The sequence below is a fragment of the Salmo trutta genome, chromosome 9 (genome assembly GCF_901001165.1).
Source record: "Salmo trutta chromosome 9, fSalTru1.1, whole genome shotgun sequence".
In the NCBI taxonomy this organism is placed as follows: Eukaryota; Metazoa; Chordata; class Actinopteri; order Salmoniformes; family Salmonidae; genus Salmo; species Salmo trutta.
In genome coordinates, this window is record NC_042965.1 from 5,572,481 (window position 1) to 5,593,954 (window position 21,474).

The following is a 21,474-nucleotide window of genomic DNA, read 5'->3' on the forward strand; positions in this document are numbered from 1 at the left end:
AGTCCATGATTTGGAGTGCACCCCTCCAGAATTAAAATGAGCTTCCCCTATCTCCTGGGGTATATCGGAGGAAATACCTTAAACCACCTCCACCCCGGTCTGCCCAACGCATCACTGGGGGCAAACTACCTGCCCTCAAGGACACCTACAGCACCCGATGTCACAGGATGGCCAAAAAGATCACCAATGACATCCGAGCCACGGTCTATTCACCCTGCTATCATCCAGACGGCGAGGTCAGAACAGATGCATCAAAGCTGGGACCGAGAGACTGAAAAACAGCTTCTATCTCAAGGCCATCAGACTGTTGAATAGCCATCACTAGCCAGCTTCCACCCGGTTACTCAACCCTTGCACCTTAGAGGCTGCTGCCCTTTATACATCAACTTGGAATAACTGGCCACTTTATTAATGGAACACTAGTGACTTTAATAATGTTTGAATAATGTTAACATACTGCTTTACTCATCTCATATGTATATACTGAATTCTATTCTACTGTATTTTAGTCAATGTCACTCCGATATTGCTCAATCTAATATTTATAGATTTCTTGATTGCATTATTTTACATTAAAACTTGTGTGTATTGTTGTGAATTGTTAGACAGTACTGCACTGTTGGAGCTAATAACACAAGCATTTCGCTACACCCGCAATAACATCTGCGAAAGATGTGTATGTGACCAATAAAATTTGATATGATTTGAGGAACACTCCTTCACCAAATCCGTGATAAAACGTGGATAATATCGTGGCCGGAACAATACAAATAAAATAAAGCATGATCCTAATAGACCTTAAAGGGCCAAAAACATAAAGCATCTGGCTCTGGTTTGTTGTGAACAGATAAAAGATAAATCACATCCAAAGCTCTCTGCGTCATCCCTCTGTTCAATTCCTGGATCCATAATCTCCTTACAATGTCTGTCCAACTTTAATCTCACAAAGAGTCTCAAAGAATATCTTTTATTCTACGTTTCTAACTCGCTGGAAACCTTAGGAAACCTATTGGCCTCTGATTTGGTCTAGGCATTGTGGTCACATAACATTCTCTTATCGAGAAACATTATTTAAGTGATAACTACCCTTTTAAACACATGAATGGAAACATTTACTTAACACCTTATACCACTTACTTAGTTTGCAGGGAAGTGCAAAGTATTATCATCATTGTATTGCCCTGTTGTTAGAGAGTTATGAAGGATTACCAGGTAACATGACAATAACAAGCTTACTTATAGGCCTGAAGATCCCAAAGCATCAATAATCATAATTCTGGTACAGAAACACTTGGAAAAGCTAGTCATAATGTGGATATTTGTGGATCATTGCCAGCCGATGCTACTGGATTTGACCCGCTATTTCAAAACCTTACCAAGGACAATAGCATCCAGATGACTTGATTACCCCTTGACACATATACAAAGTATTTTTATCTTCAGGAAAGACACTTTTGGATGTCCAATTCCAATTGTTTGGAGAAGTAAACTAAGTAACTGAGAAATGTAACTTCCCGCAGACTTTAGTATTTTTTCTACATGGTAAAATATGTATGTGTTAATATGTGACATGTTAGAGCCAAGAAATCTAGCAAAACTGTATCATTTTTAGTCAATAAGATTTTTGCAACGTAAGCTTAACTTTCTGAACTTTCGAGTTGTGTAGTCCACTTGTGTAGCTAGCAGGACTGACTTTGTGTTAGCTAGCCAACGTTTAATTACTTCTGCGTTATGAAAGGACCTAGACACGGACACGAATGATCCATTGGTAGTTTGTTGTAACCGTGTGTTATTGGATGCTAGCATGCTAGTTAGCTACGGCGTCATAGGACACGGTGCACTGGGTGGGTTTCACGGAAGAATACTGTACAAGGTTATATAGCTGAATAAACTAAGTTTGAGCCTATTCCTGGAAACGTTGAACCACTGTAGTTTACATCAATTATAATTTCTAAAGTGGAAGTTGGAAAAGTTATATTTGAGTGTTTCAGTGAATGGTTAGTGAGGGAGGCCCTGCTCTCTCGCTTCCCCAGTTGTTTAGTTAATTTTCATTCCAATCTCCTTTGCATTAGCGTAGCCTCTCCTGTAGCCTGTCAACTATGTGTCTGTCTATCCCTGTTCTCTCCTCTGCACAGGCCACACAAACCCTTCACACCGCATGGCCGCTGCCACTCTAACCTGGTGGTCCCAGTCCCAGGTCTCCGGAACTGCCGGTCTGCGGCCAACAAGGCAGAGTTCATCTCAGCCTACGATACCCTCCAGTCCCTCGACTTCTTGGCGCTGACGGAAACATGGATTACCACAGAAAACACTGCTACTCCTACTGCTCTCTCCTCGTCTGACCACGTGTTCTCGCATACCCCGAGAGCATCTGGTCAGCGGGTTGGTGGCACTGGAATCCACATCTCTCCCAACTGGACATTCTCTCTTTCTCCCCCGACCCATCTGTATATCTCCTCCTTTGAATTCCATGCTGTCACAGTCACTAGCCCATTCAAGTTAATTAACATCCTTATCATTTATCGCCCTCCAGGTTCCCTTGGAGCGTTCATCAATGAGCTTGCCGCCTTGATAAGTTCCTTTCCTGAGGATGGCTCACCCTCCACAATTCTGGGTGACTTTAACTTGTTGGGGATAGGGGGCAGTATTTTCACGGCCGTATAAAAAAACGTACCCGATTTAAACTGGTTTATACTCTTACCCAGAAACGAGAATATGCATATAATTAGTAGATTTGGATAGAAAACACTCTAACGTTTCTAAAACAGTGAATGGTGTGTGAATGGTGTCTGTGAGTATAACAGAACTCATATGGCAGTCAAAACCCTGAGACAAATCCTAACAGGTAGTGGAAATCTGATTTGTGGAAACCCTTTGCCTATGAAACACACCGTGAGTTAGGATTCATTTAGCACTTCCTAAGGCTTCCACTAGATGTCAACAGTCTTTACAAAGTGGTTTGAATCTTCTCCAGTAAAAACTGACCGAACGAGAGGCCTGGAAAGTTTGTCATAGAGGGAGGGCCATTACTACTATGATGCGCATGCCCGTGGGTACTCTCTCGTTCCGAAACGTTTAGTAAGACAATGCAATCGTCCGCCTTGAATATTATTGAAGTTCTGGTTGAAAAAGGCCCTAAAGATTTATGTTATACAACGTTTGACATGTTTGAACAAACGTAAATACATTTTTTTTGCACATTCGTGAGGACAAGTCCAGCGCGCTTCGTACATTATGATTAGCCTTCAGAACGCGCTAACAAGAAGGAGTTATTGGGACACAAATTATTAACTTTTTCGAACAAAACTACATTTGTTGTGGACCTGGGATTCCTGGAAGTGCCTTCTGATGAAGATAATCAAAGGTAAGTGAATATTTACAATAGTATATTTGATTTTAGATGAGTCCAAGATGGCGCTAACCTGTATCGCCTAGCCTATTTTTCTGAGCATAGCACCTCGTTTATTGCAAAGTGTGATTTCCCAGTAAAGTTATTTTTAAATCTGGCAATGCGGTTGCATTCACGAGATGTTAATCTATAATTCTTTGAATGACAATATTATATTTTACCAATGTTTTCGAATAGTAATTTTGTAAATTGAAGCGCTGATCCACCGGAAGCATTTGAGGGAAAATATTTTCTGAACGTCATGCGCGATGTAAAATGCTGTTTTTATATATAAATATGAACTTTATCGAACAAAACATGCATGTATTGTGTAACATGATGTCCTAGGAGTGTCATCTGGTGAAGATTGTCAAAGGTTAGTGCTGCATTTAGCTGTGTTTTGGCTATTTGTGATGCATGCTAGTTGCTTTGAAAATGGCAGTGTGATTATTTTTGGCAGGGTACTCTCCCAACATAATCTAATGTTTTGCTAGTAATATGATTGAGAAATAGAAGTTATAGCATTTTTGAGGTATTTGTATTTCGCGCGACGCGATTCCACTGGCTGTTGACTAGGGTGGTACGCAAACGTCCCATGTTTCCCAGACAGGTTAACCTCCCTACGTCTACCTTTGACTCATTTCTCTCTGTCTCCTTCTTTCCACTCCTCTCCTCTTTTGACCTCACCCTCTCACCGTCCCCCCTACTCACAAGGCAGGCAATACGCTTGTCCTCATCTTTACTAGATGCTGTGCTTCTACGAATCTCACTGCAACTCCCCTTCAAGTCTCCGACCACTACCTTGTATCCTTTTCCCTCTCGCTCTCCTCCAACACTACTCACTCTGCCACTACTCAGATGGTATTGCACTGTCGCAACCTTCGCTCCCTCTCTCCTGCTACTCTCTCCTCTTCCATCCTATCGTCTCTTCCCTCTGCTCAATCCTTCTCCAACCAATCTCCTGATTCTGCCTCCTCAACCCTCCTCTCCTCCCTTTCTGCATCCTTTGACTCTCTATGTCCCCTGTCCTCCCGGCCGGCTCGGTCCTCCCCTCCTGCTCTGTGGCTTGACGACTCATTGCGAGCTCACAGAACAGGGCTCCGGGCAGCCGAGCGGAAATGGAGGAAAACTAGCCTCCCTGCGGACCTGGCATCTTTTCACTCCCTCCTCTCCACATTTTCTTCCTCTGTTTCTGCTGCTAAAGCCACTTTCTACCACTCTAAATTCCAAGCATCTGCCTCTAACCCTAGGAAGCTCTTTGCCACCTTCTCCTCCCTCCTGAATCCTCCTCCCTCTCTGCAGATGACTTTGTCAACCATTTTGAAATGAAGGTTGACGACATCCGATCCTCGTTTGTTAAGTCAAACGACACCGCTGGTCCTGCTCACATTGCCCTACCCTATGCTTTGACCTCTTTCTCCCCTCTCTCTCCAGATGAAATCTTGCGACTTGTGACGGCCGGCCGCCCAACAACCTGCCCGCTTGACCCTATCCCCTCCTCTCTTCTCCAGACCATTTCCGGAGACCTTCTCCCTTACCTCACCTCGCTCATCAACTCATCAATTTGACCGCTGGCTACGTCCCTTCCGTCTTCAAGAGAGCGAGAGTTGCACCCCTTCTCAAAAAACCTACACTCGATCCCTCCGATGTCAACAACTACAGACCAGTATCCCTTCTTTCTTTTCTCTCCAAACTCTTGAGCATGCCGTCCTTGGCTAGCTCACTTGCTATCTCTCTCAGAATGACCTTCTTGATCCAAATCAGTCAGGTTTCAAGACTGGTCATTCAACTGAGACTGCTCTTCTCTGTGTCACGGAGGCTCTCCGCATTGCTAAAACTAACTCTCTCTCCTCTGCTCTCATCCTTCTAGACCCATCTGCTGCCTTTGATACTGTGAACCATCAGAACCTCCTCTCCATCCTCTCCGAGTTGGGCATCTCCGGCGCGGCTCACTCTTGGATTGCGTCCTACTTGACAGGTCGCTCCTACCAGGTGGCGTGGCGAGAATCCATCTCCGCACCACGTGCTCTCACCACTGGTGTCCCCCAGGGCTCAGTTCTAGGCCCTCTCCTATTCTCGCTATACACCAAGTCACTTGGCTCTGTCATATCCTCACATGGTCTCTCCTATCATTGCTACGCAGACGACACACAATTAATCTTCTCCTTTCCCCCTTCTGATAACCAGGAGGCAAATCGCAACTCTGTATGTCTGGCAGACATATCAGTGTGGATGACGGATCACCACCTCAAGCTGAACCTCGGCAAGACGGAGCTGCTCTTTCTCCCGGGGAAGGACTGCCCGTTCCATGATCTCGCCATCATGGTTGACAACTCCATTGTGTCCTCCTCCCAGAGTGCTAAGAGCCTTGGCGTGACCCTGGACAACACCCTGTCGTTCTCTGCTAACATCAAGGCGGTGACCCGATCCTGTAGGTTCATGCTCTACAACATTCGCAGAGTACGACCCTGCCTCACACAGGAAGCGGCGCAGGTCAAAATCCAGGCACTTGTCATCTCCCGTCTGGATTACTGCAACTCGCTGTTGACGGGGCTCCCTGCCTGTGCCATTAAACCCCTACAACTCATCCAGAATGCCGCAGCCCGTCTGGTGTTCAACCTTTCCAAGTTCTCTCACGTCACCCCGCTCCTCCGCTTCCAGTTGAAGCTCGCATCTGCTACAAGACCATGGTGCTTGACTACGGTGCTGTGAGGGGAATGGCACCTCCGTACCTTCAGGCTCTGATCAGTCCCTACACCCAAAGAAGGGCACTGTGTTCGTCCACCTCTGGCCTGCTCGCCTCCCTACCTCTGCGGAAGCACAGTTCCCGCTCAGCCATGTCAAAACTGTTCGCTGCTCTGGCACCCCAATGGTGGAACAAGCTCCCTCATGACGCCAGGACAGCGGAGTCGATCACCACCTTCCGTAGACACCTGAAACCCCACCTCTTTAAGGAATACCTGGGATAGGATTAAGTAATCCTTCTAACCCTCCCCCTACCCTCCCCCCCAAAAAATATATAGATGTACTTTCGTAAAGTGGTTGTTCCACTGGATATCATAAGGTGAATGCACCAATTTGTAAGTCGCTCTGGATAAGAGCGTCTGCTAAATGACGTAAATGTATTTTAGCAGTTAAGTCATCATTTCTTCGTAATCCAAGCCACGGGTCTCATGAATTCCAAATCTCTAAACGAATGGGCTACTGAGTTCTTTGTTGCAAAGTTTAAGCACACTTACTGTAACACAGACTGACACCCCAAATGGAACAATCGAATATCTGTTTTACTGGATCAGAGGGCTCTATCGTAATGGCTCTATCACTACACATGCCTATGTCCAGCTTCCAGGACCCTTTTTGGACTGAAATATTACCATTATTAGAATGCTAAGGAGATGACTGGCCGAGCCATTAAGTATATTGCGAGTGGCCAGGGTTAGGGTAAGTCGTAGGGTGAGGTTAGGTTAAGCTGTCCCAGTTGTTAAGGTAAGGGTAAGGGATAGAAAAGGGTAAAAAAAGTATTTAAAAAATAACACGGCCACTGATTGATTACGTGTCGTGATTTTACACTCTCTGCCACCCTCGACAAACCAGCCTGCACTTCACATCCTTTAAAACCTTTAACCTGTTGGGGATAAGGGGCAGTATTTACACGGCCGGATAAAAAACGTACCCGATTTAATCTGGTTACTACTCCTGCCCAGTAACTAGAATATGCATATAATTATTGGCTTTGGATAGAAAACACCCTAAAGTTTCTAAAACTGTTTGAATCGTGTCTGTGAGTATAACAGAACTCATATGGCAGGCAAAAACCTGAGAAGATTTCATGCAGGAAGTGGCCTGTCTGACAAGGTGTCGTTCTTCTTGTCTCTGTTTATTGAAGAGTCAGGATCTTAGCTGTAACGTGACACTTCCTACGGCTCCCATAGGCTCTCAGAGCCCGGGAAAAAGCTGAACGATATGGAGGCAGCCCCAGGCTGAAACACATTATCGCCTTTGCCAAGTGGCCGATCAGAGGACAAAGGGCTTAGGCGCGTGCCCGATTCGAGCCCGTGATATATATTTTTTCGTCTGTTTACCTAATTGCAGATTCCCGGTCGGAATATTATCGCTTTTTTACGAGAAAAATGGCATAAAATTGATTTTAAACAGCGGTTGACATGCTTCGAAGTACGGTAATGAAATATTTAGAAATCTTTTGTCACGAAATGCGGCAGGCAAAAACCTGAGAAGACTCTGACCAGGAAGTTGCCTGTCTGACAAGTTGTTGTCCATCTTGGCTTTTTTTATTGAAGACTGAGGATCTTTTCTGTAACGTGACACTTCCTACGGCTCCCATAGGCTCTCAGAACCCGGGAAAACGCTGAATGACGTAATTCAAGGCCCAGGCTGAAACACACTAGCGCGTTTGGCAAGTGCTCTATCAGAGGGCCATTAGACGAGGCTCGTGCATGAGGGGATAGCATGCTTTTAATTTCTCTCTCGTTGAATGTAAACAGGCTTTGCCGGTCGGAATATTATCGCTTTTTTACGAGAAAAGTGCCATAAAAATTGATTTTAAACAGCGGTTGACATGCTTCGAAGTACGGTAATGGAATATTTAGAATTTTTTGGTCACGAAATGCGCCATGCTCGTAACCCTTATTTACCCTTCGGATAGTGTCTTGAACGCACGAACAAAACACTGCTGTTTGAACATAACTATGGATTATTTGGGACCAAACCAACATTTGTTATTGAAGTAGAAGTCCCGGGAGTGCATTCTGACGAAGACAGCAAAGGTAATAACATTTTTCTTATAGTAAATCTGACTTTGGTGAAAGCTAAACTTGCTGGGTGTCTAAATAGCTAGCCCTGTGATGCCGGGCTATCTACTTAGAATATTGCAAAATGTGCTTTCACCGAAAAGCTATTTTAAAATCGGACATATCGAGTGCATAGAGGAGTTCTGTATCTATAATTCTTAAAATAATTGTTATGTTTTTTGTGAACGTTAATCGTGAGTAATTTAGTAAATTCACCGGAAGTGTTCGGTGGGAATGCTAGTCACATGCTAGTCACCTGCTAATGTAAAAAGCTGGTTTTTGATATAAATAAGAACTTGATTGAGCAGACATGCATGTATTGTATAACATAATGTCCTAGGGTTGTCATCTGATGAAGATCATCAAAGGTTAGTGCTGCATTTAGCTGTGGTTTGGGTTTATGTGACATTATATGCTAGCTTGAAAAATGGGTGTCTGATTATTTCTGGCTGGGTACTCTGCTGACATAATCTAATGTTTTGCTTTCATTGTAAAGCCTTTTTGAAATCGGACAGTGTGGTTAGATTAACGAGAGTCTTGTCTTTAAAATGCTGTAAAATAGTAATATGTTTGAGAAATTGAAGTAATAGCATTTCTAAGGTATTTGAATAACGCGCCACGGGATTCAACTGGCTATTGAGTATTTGCCCAGAGAGGATAAGGATCTGACCTTTTTTTCAATTTTTGCCTAAAATGACATACCCAAATCTAACTGCCTATAGCTCAGGACCTAAAGCAGGGACATTGATACCATTTGAAAGGAAACACTTTTTAGTTTGTGGTAATGCGAAATGAATGTAGGAGAATATAACACATTACATCTGGTAAAAGATAATACAAAGAAAGAAACTTTGAAATGCAAGAGAAAATCCATTATATTACTTTGGATTTTGGCCACTAGACAGCAGCAGTATGTGTACAAAGTTTTAGACTGAACCAATGAACCATTGCATTACTGTTTAAAATGTCTGCCCAAATGTGCCGAATTGCTGAATTGATACATTTTCAAGTACATAACTACAGAGAACATACAACAATTATCTGGTAATAAAAAAATTGAGTTTACACACTCCCAGGAATGTCATAAATTATGGCTAATTATCTTCCCTACAGAAAAGACACTAACCTTCACACATCTAGATGTGGGGGCAGACACAGCAGGGGTTCAAACTGTAGAACCCAGTTCCTGCATTTCATATAAAAATAGGTTTTATCAAACAAAAATCTGCTGCATATTATCTCTGGGACCCTCAGGATGACAAATCAGAGCAAGATTACTGAATGTAAGTATATTATTTACCTTCAGAGGTGAATGCATCAAACCAGTTGATGTGATAAAGGTTTTTTGTTGTTGTGCACTCTCCTCAAACAATAGCATGCTATTTTTTCATTGTAATAGCTACTATAAATTGGATAGTGTAGTTAGATTAACAAGAATTTAAGATTTCTGCCCATATAAGACATGTCTATGTCCTGGGAAATGTTCTTGTTACTTACAACCTCATGCTAATCATATTAGCACACGTTAGCTCAACTGTCCCACGGGGAGGTGGAATTAAAATCGATTTAATTGTTGTTTTTTTTCAACAATTTACACAAAATACTCTAATGTTAAAGTAGAAGAATAAATCAATTAAAAAATAATAATAATTATGAGAACAAAAAACACAGTATCTTGATTTGTATTCAGGACATAAAGTTAGTTTCTTAGCCACATTTTTTGCATTTTACTTTAGTGCCTTATCGCAAACAGGATGCATGTTTTGGAAAAAAATATTTTCTGTACAGGCTTCCTTCTTTAACTATAATATTGTTGAGCCATCCTCAGTTTTCGCCTATCACAGCCATTAAACTATATAACTGTTTTAATGTCACCATTGGCCTCATGGTGAAATTTCTAAGCAGTTTTCTTCCTCTCCGGGTAATGTGTTAGGAAGGACACCTGTATCTTTGTACACTGTGTGTATTGATACACCATCCAATGTGTAATTAATAACTTCACCATGGTGAAAGGGATATTTCATGTCTCCTTTTTTTACCCATCTACCAATAGGTATTCTTCTTTGTGAGGCATTGGAAAACCTCCCTGATCTTTGTGGTTGAATCTGTGTTTAAAATTCACTGCCCGACCGAGGGACCTTACAGATAATGGTATGTGTGTGGTACAGAGAGGTGGTAGTCATTCAAAAATCATGTTAAACACTTTTTTTGCTCACAGAGTGAGTCCATGAAACTTATTATGTGACTTCTTATGCACATATTTACTCCTGAACTTATTTAGGCTTGTCATAACAAAGGGGTTGAATAATTATTGACATTTTACTGTATGTTGTTACATATGATGCTATTTCAAATAGGACAACATATATTATAGATTTAGGTAGGACCCTATAAAATCTGCAATACGGAGAGCGTTGACTGAATCACAGAATCTAGACAGTGAAACGGAATTCAACAATATTTTAAAAAATATATTGGACTTAGTGGGAAATCAACTGAAGGTAATGAACTTATCAGAAAATGTATTAATTTGCCCAAGTTTATAATAAGACATGACAGAATGCATCAGCAATTTGTATTTTTATGCAACTTTCTGAAGAAACAACAGTACGGGAATGCCCCATTACTTCTGTGTGAGGTGCGAGTATGTCTACCACTTCTGTTAATGATAAACATCTCCTGGTAGATGGAAAAGCTTTCCCAAAAACATTTGCCATCAAATGCCTACCTGGCAGAATGATATTATCATTTCATCAGTAAATTAGTAATTTGTTTTGCATACTTCATCACGTGTGCTACAGAAACACCACTAAACAAACAACAGTACTAAATGCATTCCGGTTTAAATGCATTATGGCTTGAATTAAAGGGTAACTACATCAAAAAAATTAAGGAATTGTTAAATTTACTCCAAGACCTCAAAAGTGGTTTCCTGATGTTGTTTAAGCATTGTTGTGGCCTTAGAACATCCAATGTAGTTGTTTTTCAATAATTAAAAAAAAGTGTGATTTTGAGAGAGAATATCAGAAAAATCTGGGAACATTCCGAAACCTGGAAAAACACAACCAAGAAAATGGAATTTGCCAGAAAAATTATTGGAATTACGCAAAAATGGAACACATTTTATAAGGCCCTATTTAGGTCACTGATGGTAGGGACGTCAAACGTTCAGGCTGCTGCACAAACACTATGGAGGTTCAAGTCTCGAACGCCCGATTAAATTGTGTTGTAGAGCATTTTTTTTACTCTCTAAGTGGTTAAATGAGTGCAAAATAGATGTCAAATTTGGTGACTGGGCAACATCTCAAATTGACGTATTGAATTCTTTTGCTTAATTAAATTATTTTGTATTGCACTAATTTCCCTAATCTGGACACTTTGTGTTACTACCTTACACAAACTTGCATTTTCACCCCATAAAATTGAGTGAATTGCACATCCCTTTTATCTCAGATTGGAGATGTTGGTATAAAAGTTTACAGTTATCCCGATGACATAAGATCGATTGCTTAAAACAGATCAATATCTTTGGTTTTGTACTGTTCATTTTGTCACACACTGGGGTGCACAAGACTTACAATGCAGAGTTAATTTTCAAACTCAAATGGCAAAATTCAGGGCGGTTTCTCTATAAAAGTTGCCACACTCCAATACACTGATTTGAGAGTCAAACTATCACATAAATGGCAGCAAACCATTGATATCACTGTTGATATCCTATGCCGCATCTTGATTTGGTTTGTTTCCTTTTCCTTGATGGCAGCCTCCCGAAATGAACATCCAACATTCCAAAATATAAATACAATCCTTCTCATCTATAGGCTATTCCAAGTTTCCGTGTGGACTTTGAATAGTGTCAGTTTAAAGCAGCAATCTGCAGTTCAAACAATAACAAAGCAGACCCTGCCACTATTTTGATTGAAGGCTGAGGGATATGGCTAGAGAAATGCAACCACTCTCAAACTCATGGACAGAGCTATGGATACAAGGACTGACCATCCATGATATCAAAATGATAGTTTTAGCCATGTTTTGAGGCGAAACAGTGTTTGTTTATATTTACTTAGTTTACAAACAAAGGAGTAAAACAAGCATATATTTTGGGTTCTCATGTGGTACAGTTGAACTAAGCTTATGAGGCATCTATAAGTTATATTCTTCAAGAATCAATGGGTATACTGTATATCATAAATGTAAAAGTATAAAAATGTATGTAGCATCTGCAGATTTCCCCTTTAAACAGTGCTACACCTCAAATGTTTGTCCCTTGTTCCATTGATTTCAACATAATATCGACGGAAGTGATTACCGCGTTGCGACCCACTTGAACCAAAATTGTAATATTATATTTTTGCTGTATCGCCCAGCCCTAAGTCGGGCGTGAAAGTCATGGAGGACAAAACAGACAATTTCACAGCAAAGACAAATACCACCACGGTCAACAGCATGTCAGAGCATGAGAAAAATGAACTCTGCTCTGAAAATTAATACGATTAAACAGTATCTGCACTGACAATGAATAGCAGGTTAGCGTTTTTCATCATGAATCTTGTTTTGTAAGCAGCTCTGCAGAGTGGCCACTAGCTGGCCCAGCCACAAAATCATACATTCAATTTTAAACTTAAACCTAACCTTAACCCTGATCTTAACCACACTGCTAACCCTAATGCCTAACCTAACCTTAAATTAAGACCAAAAAGCACATTGTTGTTTTCATGACGTTTTACAATATTGCCAATATTTTGACTTTGCAGCTGGCCCATCCAACGGAAATCACTCAGTTCTGCCTCAGGGACAAGACTCATCGCAATAAATGTCAACCTGCCAATGAATAACGCAATAAAAATTCATCCAAGGGAAAAAAGACAACAATGAGTTGTACATGCAATGACACTTCATCAAGAGCAGAGGGTATTATGCAAAGATTAATTCCTGTTTTGCCCCAGTGTCTATGTTGCATTTCTGTACGCATGGGTTATCGTGCGATCAGCACCCAGGATTGTCACCGTTATCGTGTCTGATGATCTCATAGTTTGACCTCGCCTTTGATTGAAGACAATGCCATTTACAGCGATAGTGAAGGTCAATGAGTTAGATTGCAAGTCTGTGTTATTAAAAGTGACCTAAACATAAGCTATTAACTTTCAACAGGGAATGGTGTACATATGTAATGGGCTTTCAGATAGATTGCTATCATCTGCATTCATTTAAGCCTCGCATGGATTACTAATATGCAATTGCTTGGTAAACGAAAACCAATATCTATTGTCTCTTTTCTTGTGGGGGCAGCTTTTTCATATTTCCTTTGAGGCAATCAGTTTCAATTGACTTCAAAATGTCTAATTCAATGCTAACCAAGGACAATTCAAGAATTTAAATGATATTTTAGTATTCACAGACACTGCATATATAAAATATATAATGCTCTGTCTGTTGTTCTTAAAGAAATACCACAGACCATCTTGTACAAATATCAGTAATTTATTTTTAAAGTGATTTGAGGTTTTGGATATCCTAATGCAATTATGGTCAAATGAGTACAATTTACTTGTCACGACTTCCGCTGAGGTCTGTCCCTCTCCTGTTTCGGGCGGCGTTTGGCGGTCGACGTCACCGGCTTTCTAGCCATCGCCGATCCACTTTTCATTTTCCATTTGTTTTGTCTTTGTTTTCTACACACCTGGTTTCTATTCCCCAATTACATGTTCATTATTTAACCCTCTGTTTCCCCCATGTTTGTGTGCGTGTTTGTTTTATTGTAAGGCTGTATCTGATGGTTGGTTTATTGTTATCGGGTTTTGTTATTACACCCGTTTATTTTCGTGGTACCGGTATTTTTCCAGCACCATAGTGTTGTGTTTATACTGGTGTTTTCTTGAATTAAATACCTTGTCCACGCATCTCAGCTCTCCTGCGCCTGACTCCTTTCACCAGTTACCCATAGCCTTGACATTACTTGTAAGTCTGCTCTAATAGACACCTCCAGGGTTATCACACTAGTGCACTAGCCACATCGCTATGACAGGTCACATACAGTATTACCCAGGTATGGTTGGTAATTTTTGGGGACATCTAAGTGAATTACACAATGTACATTGCTTGATAAAGCTTCATAATCATGTTATGACAAATCGACCTTATAGCTTTTCAGAATTAAAGTTACACGAAGCTAACATCTCCTGCCCTCCCATCTCAATTCAAGCACCCCATTATCCGAAGACAATCTGCTAGGTTAAATCAACAGTCATCGTCAATATCACACAATCTCATGACTCAGAACTAATTTCCAATCCACAGGACTGATGGGTAAATTGAAGGGTTCTTGAGTTGTATAATGATTTCTTCGCAGATTGACAAATAGACCACTGATATTCGATGAAATATACTTACCCTTCTGCTCTCTCGCACACACACAAACACACAACAGACACCTACACTACATTACCAAAAGTATGTGGACACATTTGTCGAACATCTACTTCTAAAATCATGGGCATTAATATGGAGTTGGTCGGCCCTTTGCTGCTATAACAGACTCCACTCTTCTGGGAAGGCTTTCCACTAGATTTTGGAACATTGTTGCAGGTACTTGCTTCCATTCATCCACAAGAGCATTAGTGAGGTTGGGCACAGATGTTGGACAATTAGGCCTAGCTCGCAGTCGGCATTCCAATTCATCCCAAAGGTGTTCGATGGGGTTGAGGTTAGGGCTCCATGCAGTCCAGTCAATTTCTTCCACAACAATCTCGAAAAATCATTTCTGTATGGTCCTTTCTTAGTGCACGGGGGCATTGTCATGCTGAAGGAAAGGGCCTTCCCCAAACTGTTGCCACAAAGTTGGAAGCACAGAATCGTCTAGAATGTCATTGTATGCTGTAGTGTTAAGATTTCCCTTCACTGGAACTAAGGGGCCAAGTGGTGTTTGATGCCATTCCATTCACTAATTTACAGTGGGCTTAATGTTGTGTGATGCTTCAACTCACTGTCCTCATTACACTCTTCAGCAGTGGCGGTTCTAGCTTGTATGGCTCCTGTGGCGAACCCTCTCTTCAGCCCTCCCCCCCAAAAAACACCATTCTGCACTGTCACGGATCCCTCCAGAACTTTCATTACGCACACCTGGCCCCTATTCCCACTGATTGTATTTGTATATATGTACCCTTTGGTTTCCATTGGGCAGTCGATTATTGTTACAATGTCTGTTGGTGCGTGTGAGTACCTGTGCTGTGTGTTTTGGCTTTCGTGCCATTGTGGATTGCGCAGATGATTACGGGTCTCGTACCGTGTTATTTATTTAAGGTACTCCTCGCTCTTTTGTTTTGGGTTTCTACCCTGTGTTTTATTACGTGTTTGTTTGGTCTTTGTCCCCGTGCCTTTTCAAAGCATGCCGTAATTTGGGTTTAATAAAAAAAATAATAATTGCATTCCTGTGCCTGTCTCCCGTATCATTTATGCCAACGTGACATGCGCTAACTGTCATTTTTATTCAGATATTTGGAACCACACAAATAAATATTCATAACATTTAAAACTATATACATATAAAAACATATACAAAAATAAGACTCATAAATATCAAAAAGAAGTAACAAAGACAAATAGAAACAAATTTGTTGATTTGGCACTCGAGCATCAATACATTACCCATCCCCCAATACTGTCAACCAAGAGTCAAGACTAAACCAATTCACCTTGGTGGTGTGCAGACTGGTTTTATATTATTCTTAACGATTTTACACAAACCAGAAAAAAATGCAACAATATGTCTGTGAAACTTTATATTCACAGTTTATGAATGAGTTGTGGTTTATTTGGTCATACTGTGACTGATTTTACTAATTGCATTGGTAATGTACAAAGTTAGAGGTGTGCTATTCGATAGATTCCCCCGCTCACCCTACCTCGGGCTTCCAGTGGGGAGATCTGTGGTCAACCTAACCCGCCCCCTCCCCATCTCGTACTTCTGAGTGGGAGACCTTCCCAGGCAGTAGCCTGCCTAGTTCACAAACTAGAATCAGGGCGCCCACTCCGAAAAGGTTAATTGACACACAGTCCCACACGGTGACATGATATCATACGTGCAAATGAGCTATAGAAAACCGACCGCGCAAATGTCACCATTCCGAATTTTTTTGTGCGGGTGCCCCGTGCCGCCCCCGGCCTGATGCCGCCCTAGGCGGCTGCACATGTCGCCTATACCTAAATCCGATACTGCTCTTCAGTAACAGTTGAACATATCAAAGAAGGGTAATTGGCAGGCCAATCAAGTAAAAATTACTCAGTGTAAAACATTATGCAATATGAAATATTCTATGGTCACCATAATTGCACGGGATAACTGTTGATTTCTCAATCATAATCTCTCAATGTTGATTAGTCATTTGCATTCTACAAACTGCAGTCACTTAACATTAGCCTAATCAGAGACGGAAGAGGACACCCCACTGGCTATTATGTTTTTCTGTATTATTTAATGGTTCAATGAAAGTCAATGAACTAAGTAGACCAGACCAAATCAATCACATGTATTTATAAAGGCCTTTTTACATCAGCTGATGTCACAAAGTGCTATACAGAAACCCAGCCTAAAACCCCAAACAGCAAGCAATGCAGATGTAGAAGACAAGGGAAAACTCCCTAGAAAGGCAGGAACCTAGGAAGAAACCTAGAGAGGAACCAGGCTCTGAGGGGTGTCCAGTCCTCTTCCGGCTGTGCCGGGTGGAGATTATAACAGTACATGGCCAAGATGTTCAAACGTTCATAGATGACCAGCAGGGTCAAATAATAATAATCACAGTTGTTGTAGAGGGTGCAACAGGTCAGCACCTCAGGAGTAAACGTCAGTCGAAAACAGCAGGTCCGGGACAAGGTAGCACGTCCAGCATAGCCACAGGCAGAACAGTTGAAATTGGAGCAGCAGCACGACATAGCCACTATTGCATTGGTGTCTATGGGAGACACACCCAGTTAAGTAGACCGGAACTGACCTTTTTTATGGTAAATGGCTTGAGTGAACTATCATCATGTATCCACAATCTTTGACCTAATCCAACTCAGCAGAGTTTAACATGCAACAGTCATATTGGTAGCCTGCTCAATGGAATCCCAGGCGGAATTGCCTCGAGATGTTTTATGATGTCATGGGTAATATGGGTTCCGCATTGCAACTAATGTAATAATGGGAAGAAGAAGCAACGGTTTGTCATTCTCTGACATTGTTGAGCAAGATTACATCTCGTTCCATCCTTCTTTGCTTAATAGCGTCCACATTTTGATCTGCTCGAGACATTTGTCATTTTCTGGCTTCTGTTGCCTTAATTATATGTGGGAACGCAACGCATAAAACTATGCTATAGAGTTTAATCTTAAACAAAAGGATTAGGCCTTGGGAACGACATATGTGCACTATGAACATATCATTAGTGTACTTCTATTTAATTAAACACGAGTTTAATAGTTTCGGTTTAAATGATCTAGAGCAAATATATTCGCCAATCTTTAAACTTTCGAGGCAATTCACATGTTACATAATTCTACTCCACTGGATTAAATTCGAATGCGGCTCTGGTATATCCTGCTCTATCCATCAATTGCGCTCGTATAGGCTACGGAGTCGTTTTGTAGTGCACTTGATAAAAGGCGACTAAAAAGAACATCTGAAGTCCTGTGATTAGTTAGAAATGTAGGTCCAGCCACCCCAGTAGACTAACATGGAGAGTAATGTCATATAGACAGAATTTGAGAGCCTTAGCCTATAGTTGACACAGTATTTCAATTGGGAAGGCTAGTGTGCTTACTCATTAAAATCGGTATTATCATCTCCATAAAATGCCATACACTACTGGCAAATCCCAAAATAACTCAGTTAACACTCACTGTATATGTCTACTGTGTTTGCCAATTGCATAACATGACGAGCAGTGCATATTTAAAGTATTTTGCCACCTTCCGTATTAAAATATTACACTTTGATAGGAAGTAAAATGTTTATTATCGCCCCAGATAATCTGTCATTTGATTTACAGTAAACCATTCAGGCTTAAACCTTTGCCTACCTCCTCTCGACAATCCTCATCCATAACCAGTAATTGCTCTCCTCTACTCACCTTTCACAAAATGTGGGACAGAAGCGCTCAAGCAGAGGACGATGGATACGAGTAACGGTCTCATCCTCTTTCAAATAGCAGGTTTCACTTCCAATGTGGGGAAATCAAGAAGATGAATAACTTTTCACGAGCAGTATGGCTAGTCTCTGAGTGGCATTAGCCTAGTGGTTTTATACCTCCTCCTCGATTGGTGGAGGTAAGTCCTCTTATTTTCCGGAGAGTCGCAGACGCACTACCTGGAATGCCGAGTGTTGAAACAAGTGAGTGTCAGGGCTCCGCTGCCTGCCTTCCCGTCTTACCGCAGTGGTGCGCGATGCGCTGTGATAGACGAGAGATTGTGCGTGCGGTCCCGGGGAGACGGTTTCACTGAGAGTGCACGTGAGTGTCAGGCAGTGTGTGTACGAATGTGTGTGTACAAACCCTGGCGGTTGAGGAGCGCGCAGTAAGCTACACGGTCTGTCACAGTTATCCGACTGGGGCGCTGTCTCACTGATAAAGACAAACCCCTGCTCCTCCCCACACGTGCTGATACTGCCAATACATAACACCGTCAAACACAGGGTGTAGACCTACATTTTATCAGCCACTCTTCTACCCGTTCTCTTTTCTTCCACCGGACCTCTGGGAAAGAGGGCTATGCTCACTGATGAAAACCAGGTCCCTGAGTTTAGCTGCTCCCAGCTCCAATTTGTAAACTCCAAAAAATGTGGGGTTAAAAACAACCCAATTTGGGTTATTTGATGACCCAGAATTGGATAAACATTGGACTGATCACATGCTGGGTTATTTTGACCCAGCCAGTTGGGTTGCATGATAACCCAATGTTGGATTACCCAAACATGGGTTAATTTAACCATTAGATGTTGTCCGCTGCTCCCGGTCTAAGGCACTGCATCTCAGTGCTAGAGGCGTCATTACAGACCCTGGTTTGATTCCAGGCTGCATCACAACCGGCCGTGATTTGGAGTCCCATAGGGTGGCACAAAATTGACGCAGCGCCTTCCGGGTTAGGGTTTGGTCGTGGTAGGCGTCATTGTAAATAAGAATTTGTTCTTAACTGACTTGACATTATTATTTACAAAACCACTAAATGTGTTTTTTACATATCCCAACATTGGGACAAGCATGCTGCTCTACAAAGGCAAAACGCAGTAACAAAGTAATTTTTTGGAACTAAAATATAGACAGACAGCAATTTCTGATACTATGATATATTCTGCACAGCTATTTTAATGTCTCTCCAGAGATGTTAGATCAGGTTCAAGTCCAGGCTCTGACTGGGCCACTCAAGGAGACTCAGACTTGTCCCGAAGCCACTCATGCATTGTCTTGGCTGTGTGCTTAGAGTCGTTGTCCTGTTCGAAGGTGAACCTTCGCCCCAGTCTGATGTCCTGAGCGCTCTGAACAGGTTTTCATCAAGGATCTCTCTGTACTTTGCTCTGTTCATCTTTCCCTCTATCCTGATTAGTCTCCCAGTCCCTGCCACTGAAAAACATCCCCACAGCATGATGCTGCCACCACCATGCTTCACCATAGGGAAGTTTCCTCCAGATGTAACGCTTGGCATTCAGGCAAAAGAGTTCAATCTTGGTTTCATCAGACCAGAGAATCTTGTTTTTTATGGTCTGAGAGTCCTTTAGGTGCCTTTTGGCAAACTCCAAGCGGGCTGCCATGTGCCTTTTACTGAAGAGTGGCTTCCGTCTGGCTACTCTACCATAAAGGCCTGATTGGTGGAGTGCTGCAGACATGGTTGTCCTTCTGGAATGTTCTCACATCTCCACAGAGGAACTCTGGAGCTCTGTCAGAGTGACCATCGGGTTCTTGGTCATCTCCCTGACCCAGGCTCTTGTCCTCCGATTGCTCAGTTTGGCCGGGCAGCCAGTTCGAGGAAGAGTCTTTGTGGTTTCAAACTTCTTCCATTTAAGAATGATGGAGGCCACAGGTTTTTTGGGGACCTTCAATGGTGCAGAAATGTTTTGGTACCCTTCCCCAGATCTGTGCCTCGACACAATCCTGTCTCTGAGCTCTACGACAATTCCTTCGACCTCATGGCTTGGTTTTTGCTCTGACATGCACTGTCAACTGTGTAACCTTGTATTGACTGGTGTGTGCCTTTCCAAATCATGTCCAATCAATTGAATTTACCACAGGTGGACTCCAGTCAAGTTGTAGAAACATCTCAATGATGATCGATGGAAACAGGATGCACCAGAGCTCAATTTCGAGTCTCAAAGCAAACGGTCTGAAAACTTATGTAAACAAGGTATTTCTGTTTGTTATTTTTAATAAATGTGAAAAAATGTAAAAAAAACTTTTTTCACATTGTCATTACGGAGTATTTTGTGTAGATTGATGAGGAAAAAATTGATTTTATCAATTTTAGAATAAGGCTGTAATGTAACAAAATGGAACATTCCCCGATATACAAACTGTTAGTGAGGTACACTGCATCGTTATTGATTGAATGAATACATCTCTTTATGTCCCTGGACAAATCATCAGTGATGTTACCTGGCGTCATAGGGTGTTTCAAGTCTTTCAACATCAGACACCCTCTCCCAGGCGATCCAGCCAAGGTTGATCAGACACCAACTTGTGTCCAGGTGGCGTTACGCTGCTCCCCATGGCTCTCCTCTTTTGATCCAGAACCATCTTGAGTTATTTTCAGCTGCCTCAATGGTGTTTTTGATGGCGCTCCTCCTCTTCGCTCCATTGATGCTGAGTGTGCTATAGGCTCTACAGAGGGATTATCAAGCAAAACTGCTGCAGCCCACCTGGATAGGCATTCACCTTACCAACCCTGCTTCCGGCAGTCAATGACCTGTCCCTCATACTTGGCTCTCTCCCTCTGGTACACCTCCTCCAGATGATCTTCCCAAAGACTGTCAGCTCCAGAAAAATGATGGTCTTTGTGGACTCTGAGACCACAGTCTTAGAAACAAAGGTGCTATCTGGAACCTTAAAGGGTTCTCTTATGGGGATAGCCGAAGAACCCTTTTGGAATCCTTTTTTTCTGTCTTGACAATGTGCTGCGGGAACTTTAGCTGCTCCTCCAGGTCTGCTGTCAGCTGCCAGTCCTGAGCAGTAGCTAGGATCCCTGATGGTGGTTTGGACTTTGAGAATGACTGCTCTCCAGCTCAACCGTAAGTGATCTTTTGACTGGTGGGCCGTT

General features: G+C 42.0%; 1 protein-coding gene across 3 annotated transcripts in view; it reads right to left on the reverse strand.

The window, feature by feature from the left end:
* The window catches only part of LOC115199761 (EGF-like repeat and discoidin I-like domain-containing protein 3), a 301,549-nt gene extending 282,779 nt beyond the window's left edge, over positions 1–18,770 (reverse strand). For all 3 annotated transcript variants that reach the window (XM_029762172.1, XM_029762171.1, XM_029762170.1), the window contains exon 1: positions 18,303–18,770. In XM_029762172.1, the coding sequence (XP_029618032.1) occupies positions 18,303–18,366 (64 nt within the window). In that variant the 5' untranslated portion in view covers positions 18,367–18,770. The remainder of the gene's footprint in view (positions 1–18,302) is intronic.
* Between the last annotated feature and the right edge of the window lie 2,704 nt (positions 18,771–21,474).